The 6,999-nt window shown below is 35.0% G+C and overlaps 1 protein-coding gene across 1 annotated transcript in view; it reads left to right on the plus strand.

Annotated features, from left to right (window-relative positions):
• The window catches only part of LOC107607847 (auxin response factor 17-like), a 7,566-nt gene extending 4,586 nt beyond the window's left edge, over positions 1-2,980 (plus strand). Inside the window, exons 2-5 of the mRNA XM_016309748.1 lie at positions 477-538; positions 910-2,013; positions 2,288-2,350; positions 2,393-2,980. Coding sequence (XP_016165234.1) covers positions 477-538; positions 910-2,013; positions 2,288-2,350; positions 2,393-2,980 — 1,817 coding nt within the window. The remainder of the gene's footprint in view (positions 1-476; positions 539-909; positions 2,014-2,287; positions 2,351-2,392) is intronic.

The raw sequence follows: 6,999 nt of genomic DNA on the forward strand, positions 1-6,999 counted from the left end.
AATAATTTTGGGGTATATTTTTAGTATACATATTAATTAAACTCTTTAATTATATATAATAGATAATAAATACTAGATATAATAGATGATATACAATAAATAACAGATTATATTAATTAATTAATTTGGTCATACTATGTGCTTTTTTGATGAGGTAACAGTAGTATAGTCAACTTGTATAGCGGGTCATTCACAGAAGTTAACTCTTATATTTGGTCTCTTATTGCCTCTTGTTTTTTTCTTTGATTTGATCTGTTAACAATATTAATTGATTAGTGATCTGTTTGCAATGCTTGAATTATAAGTTGTCAAGTTCCTTCAATCTTACTACTAAAATATGTTCAGAATAATTCATGTTCATATTAATCGGTAATTTTCTTTCAAAATTAACGTATTTTTATTAAGATAATTACTTATTATAGTAAAGATGGAAAAGAATTATCCGTATTTTTCTTTTTTCCTTTGTACCTTTAAAGCTACTTCACATTGGGCTATTAGAAAAACCATTGTCTCTATTGGGCCGCCTTGGGTTTCTCCTGTAAGCCTTTTTATTAAGCAATACAATATTTTAAAGCGAAATACAGATAACATGTTAAAATTTAAATTGTCATCCTGTCTTACCATTAGTTGTAATTGGTTACTAAAAGAAATTTGAATTTTGATTCAGTTAATTATTCATGTATTAAATCAATTTAAATTTATACTTTTAATTCCATGATAAATTAGTACAAAAATATCACAAAAGGATAAAAATAAAAGAAATTAGACCATAAATTAAAACAGAGATCGTAACTATACACATGTTATAAAAGGCTCCATTCACTTCTCTCACTCACTCGAAAAAAAACTCATACCGACATCTTTCTCTCCATCTGTCTTGTTATCTTTCTTTTGTAAACTAACTTTCAGGCTTCAGCCATGCCTCGCCTTCGCCGTAGTTCTCCCACGCTCTCAACATCGCCGTCGAGTCCAACCCCTATACCCGCCAAATTCTGGCGCGCATGCGCTGGAATCTCTGCGCGGGCACCAGTAATGAACTCTAAGGTTTATTACTTTCCACAGGGACACATCGACCAAGCTGCTTCGAAACCGCGAAATCTTTCATCTCTAGTTTACGCCAGGCCGGTCATCCCTTGCCGTGTCTCCGCCGTCAATTTCTTCGCGGACCGTAATACTGACGAGGTCTTCCTCAAGATTCTTCTCCATCCTGTCACCGATGGATCAGCTCAAGATTTTTTTCCACCTGCCGGCGCCGCCGAAGGCAGCGGTGGCAATGGCAATGGCGACGATGAAAAGGTTGAGTCGTATGCCAAGATTCTCACGCGGTCAGATGCGAACAATGGTGGAGCATTTTTGGTGCCGAGGCTCTGTGCGGACTTGATCCTCCCGCCGTTGAACTTTGAAGAAAAACGGCCGGGGCAGACGCTTAGCATTACCGACCTTCATGGCAATGTTTGGGAGTTCCGCCATGGCTACCGCGGAAGGCCGAAGCGGCACCTTTTGACTGCAGGGTGGAGCAAGTTCGTGGACAGCAAGAAGCTTATCTACGGGGATACTCTAATCTTCATGAAGGACTCCGATGGGAAGATATTCGTCGGGTTACGCCGCAATATGTCGCCGGACGAGGACGGATTGGACTGGTTATCAGCAGCGTCCGTGGGGATGGACGAGCTGGAAAAGGAAGAAGAAGAGGTGATGACAGAAGGGTTTGCAAGGAACGGGAAGGGGAGGGTGACTTCAGCGTCGGTGGCAGAGGCTATGGAGCTGGCAGCGCAGAACAAGCCGTTCGAAGTTATTTACTATCCGAGTGTGGGATGGGAGGAGTTTATTGTGAAGGCAGAAGATGTGGAGACGAAGATGAATGATGTTCTTTATAGTGTTGGGAAGAGAGTGAAGATGGCCAGAGAGAACTACGATTCTTCGCAGATGACTTGGTTTCAAGGAACTGTTTCTGGTATTTCTGTTCCCGCTGATGATCAACCATGGAGCAGTTCTCCTTGGCGCATGCTTCAGGTATGAATGATAAGGGGGACATTCAGTGGTTTTCTTTGGTTTTTTTCCTGCTTATTTTCTGCGCCTAATTGTGGATTTTGAGTGGTTTGTTATACAGTTTAATGGATCTTGACGGAATGGTGTTTTGGTATTATATGTGAAGAACGACTTTTTGGGTCTGTTTTATGTGAAAAAAAAAAAGAGAGGTGTTTCTCGGTGTTTTGTGTACATAGTAAACTGGGTTTTATGGGGGATGTTTTCCATCAATTTTCATGTTTTTTTCTCGCTTGATTAGGAGTCTTTGTTGACTTTTGTAACTGAAATGTTTTCCATTGAAGGAAACTACATCAAATTACTGGTACTGATTTTGGTACTCTTTATCTTATTTGACATCATCTAGGTCACATGGGATGATCATGATGAAATCTTGAAGAATGCAAACTCAGTCAGTCCATGGCAGGTGGAGATTCTTTCTGCCTTACCTTCAACTCCCGCGGCATTCCCCCCAACAAAGAAGCTTAGAGTTACTAATAGAGAGGAAGAATCCTCCCTTTCTATACCAAGATTCTCTAGTCCTAATTCAGCAATGGTACTGTTTAAAGAAGCATTATTGAGTTATTATGGCAAAACTTCTCCTGCTGCCATGCAGGGAGCCAGGCATGATGTCTCTTCTGCTCCTATTTGTTCCATTTTTGCAAGTAACAACTCTCCAACGTTTATGGATAATTCCTTGGGGAACAACATAGTAGTACCGAGGACTGATACTATATTGACAGAACAACCTAACAGCAACTCAGCCAAATCTGGCCATTCTACTACTGTTTCATTTCAGCTATTTGGTCATACTATCCGGTTAGAACAACCTGCTGAAATTGGTGACCATAATAGAGATGACAATAATAGAGACATTGACAACCCAGTCCAACAAACTTTGACTTGCACAAACTTACTTCATTACCTTGATGATGGGGAATATCTGCGCAAGTGATGTTTATGCATGACATGCAGAGCAACAAGCTGTACAGGTATGCTTATATCTGAAGACCGAAACGAAATTAACTTAGAAATAAATCAAATATTAAAAAAAAAAAGTATATAACCATTTTAGTCCTCAAAGAATTTTAAATCAGACATTTTAGTCTCCAACTAAAATTAATTACTCAATAGGTCCTTAACAATTAATTATGTCAGTCACTTATGTTCTTGGCTCCGTCAATTCTAACGGAAGACAAAATGGTCTCTGAAAACTCTAACATTGGATAAAATGATCCCTGACAACTCTAACAAGGAACAAAATGATTCCTGACCCCTTTATTCGAAAACGAGACTGTTCTTCCCCAATTTTTATCATATCTCGCATAACCCTAACATTCATACTCTCCTTCTTCACATTCACCGTCTTTTTTTCCATCTTTTCCTTCCTCCTCTTTACTTCCAAAATTAAGCCATGGTGTAATTGTCACACGTGTCGCACCTACCTCAACATATCATGGACCACACACTTCCTAAATCTTTGTGACTGGTACATCCACCTCCTCTGCACTTCACCCACCAAAAGTATCCACTTCCACGTCTTTGATAATATCACCTCCAACTCCGACAACGTCCACGACATCCTCAAGACCAAGTTCCACAACTATTATAAGGGCACGCCTTTCTCCACTCTCCGGCAAGCAATATAGATTGTTGGACATTAGGACATCATGAGAAGATTCTCTTTCGACATCATATGTAAATTCTCATTTGAAATAGACACTGAGTGCTTCATTCCTTCTTTCCCGGAGTCCAAGCTTTTACAACGAGCAATGTCGTCGTTGCCGCTCATATGGAAACTGAAGCGATTACTTAACATTGGTTCGGAGAAGAAGCTGAAGGAAGCGATTGGAGTGGTGGACAATGTGGTCATGGAGATGTTAGGGCAGAGGAGGAGGGAGATGGCAACAACGACGACGAGTCTTAACAAATCAGACTTGTTGTCTAGATTCATGGGATCCATCAAAGATGACAACTAGTTGAAAGACATAGGCATTAGTTTCCTAAGTATGAATTGGTTGAGAACAAGTTGAAGATTTTTTTCCTGTGAATATTAAATTTATAGAGTGTACATTGTGTAGTTTGAAGTTACAGTGTTAGACTGTTAGTGTTATGCGAGATATGATGGAAATTGGGAGAGAACAGTGTCGTTTTCGAATAGAGGAGATCAGGGATCATTTTGTCCCCTGTTAGAGTTGTCAGGGACTATTTTGTCCTTCGTTAGAATTAACGGAATAAAGGACCTAAGTGACTAACAGAGTTAATTGTTAGGAACTAATAGAATAATTAATTTTAGTTGGGGACTAAAGTGTCCAATCTAAAATTGTTTGAGGACCAAAATGGATATATACTCTAAAAAAAACAACTCTTGGTGTGTAGCGTGACAAATTTATATGCAAGCTCATTGGGGTGCTTAGTGCTTGTTAGAGAATTATTTTATCTATATTTTGTTAAAATTTCGGTGTGAAACTATGAAGCAAACTCAAAAATTGTGGTTGTCTTCATAATAATTCTTTTGCTTGATGGAGAAAATTCCCATTTTTTTCCCCAGAATTGGACTAGTAATCAGAGTTGCAACCATAATTGTTGTTTTCTTAGCTTATATATAAGGTCATTTCATGGATGTTTCTACGATTGTTCTTCATGTTTGGTGAGTTACTATTTAATCTTTTTACTGCCTTTTATGCAGGTTACTGTCAAAGGCTAGATGCTATTACCCCGTTGACCTTTTCTTTCTGTTCTGGTCAAACTTGGAACAAAGGAACTAACTGCGCCATGTTAGGTTATGGGTTATGTGAATAGGTCACAGTACAGTTACTTTGCTTTTGATAGAGCTAATCAATCATAATTCTAGCTTCTAAAGAAGCAATCTCAATTTGTTGTGAAATTATTATTTCTACTACTTAGGGAAATTATAAGGTATATCAATACAGATATTCTATTTTAATCATGAACATAGTGACTTAGCGACACTTAATTTTTTTCAGTGCAATGAGAAATAGCTTCAAAGAGTATTAAGGCCCAGTTTGGATAAATAACTTAAATAAGTTCTTTTGGAAAAAGAGCTTAAAGCATAATGACTTTTATTAATAGTAGCTTATAAATAAGTTATTTTGTGTTTGGATTTTTAGTTATAAAAGTACTTATTTTAAAGTTGTAGTGTTTGGATAAATAACTCAAAAAATAATTTTTTTTTTTACAAAAGAGGATGAATATTAAAATAACGATGATAACAAATATTTTCCAATATTGAATGTTGATTTTACCTAATCTAATCACTAATATTGTGTATGATATGGTAGGTGAAAATAAAAAATAACTATAAAATGTGTCAATGTATATTTTGTTGCTGTTTTTTATTTTACTCCTATTAGAACTCCCTTCTCCTTTATTGAGGTTAAGAACTTGCTATAATTAACTATGAAAATAATAGCAAGCTATAAAATCACATGTGAAAAAAATAAAATTAAAACTAAAATTTCATACCACATTTAAATACAAATTTAATAATAAAAAATAGAGTGATAAAATGATAAAAAAAATACTTAGAAGGAATATATGCAGTAGGTTGTTCTTCAGATGCAATATTGTCTGAAAATGAAAATGGTGGTAGAGGATCAATACTTTCATCAGATGAATCATTACGTGAAAATGATGGTGAGGGTCGGAACATTGCATGAGAATGATGGTGGAATGATGGTGGAAGGCCAATGCTTCTAGCAGACCTTGAGTGAAAATGGCGGTGAAGAGTCAATATTTTTCATAGAGTAGATTTTTTTTGTTTTGAAATTAATTTAAAAAAAAGGTGGTAAAATGACTTATCAAAAAGCCGAAAAGTCATATATTTCTACTTCTTCAAAAAGCTGTAAATTAACTTTTCGGGAAGTTAAAAGCTTTTTTTAAGATGGTGCCAAACACGCAGATTATGACTTTTCATAATCCAAAAGTCAAAAAAAGTAGCTTCTGCTACTTCCCAAACGGACTCTAAATGGCTTAAAGTTCCGTACGACTTTCATAGTAATAATTCGATTTTTTGTTTTCTTCTTTCTGCGGCAGGGATAAGATTATAATAGTTAAATAGCATTAAGAAAATGCTACTTATACAACAAAATTCAATTTTTAATATTTTATTATTTTAATTTTTAATTAATTATATTTTCTATTTTTAAGGAACCACTCTTATTTTAAACTTTATCAACTAAAAAATCTCTAACTTCTTATCACTATAATAAAATATTTTCTTTATTTTCTCCTTCTCTATCATCGTTACCAATTTCTCGTTCACATTCTTTATCTTTATCTCTCTTTCATAGAGACCATATTATTCTCTCATATAGCAAAATTTTCTGCTTCAAATAAAAAAAAACTCATGTAAGTATTTTATCTATACATCCGAAATTAGAATATCATTATAAACTCAGCTGGTCCAAACACATTCAAAAGTATGTTGCCTTTGATTATTCAGGAAAAAAAACCAAAACAAGAACAACATAAACACATCCAAAATTATGTTACCTTTCATTAATCGAGAGAAAAATAAAAAATAATATAAACACATCTAAAATTATGTTGTCTTTCATTAATCGAAAAAAAATAAAAAAATGAAAGAGGAGACCAACCACTACAAATAATGCAGAATAGTCAACAAAAATTATGTACACATCCAAAACAGTTTGATTACAAGCTCAGCTGGCTCCAATTAAACACATAAACACATATAAAATTATGCAACTTTTTAGTAACCAGAATTAAAAAACAACAACAATATAAATACATCTAAAACACATAAAAACACATTTAAAATTATACAGCCTCCCAGATTAAAAAAACAACATAAAAACATCCAAAATTATACTTTAATTAATCAGAAAAAAATAACAATATAGACACATCCAAAATTATGATGCCTTTCATTAATAGAGGGAAAAAAAAGCCAGCAAGTAAAGCATAAACACGTTTATTAACAGAAAAAAA

This window comes from Arachis ipaensis, chromosome B07, assembly GCF_000816755.2.
Source record: "Arachis ipaensis cultivar K30076 chromosome B07, Araip1.1, whole genome shotgun sequence".
NCBI classification, from domain to species: Eukaryota; Viridiplantae; Streptophyta; class Magnoliopsida; order Fabales; family Fabaceae; genus Arachis; species Arachis ipaensis.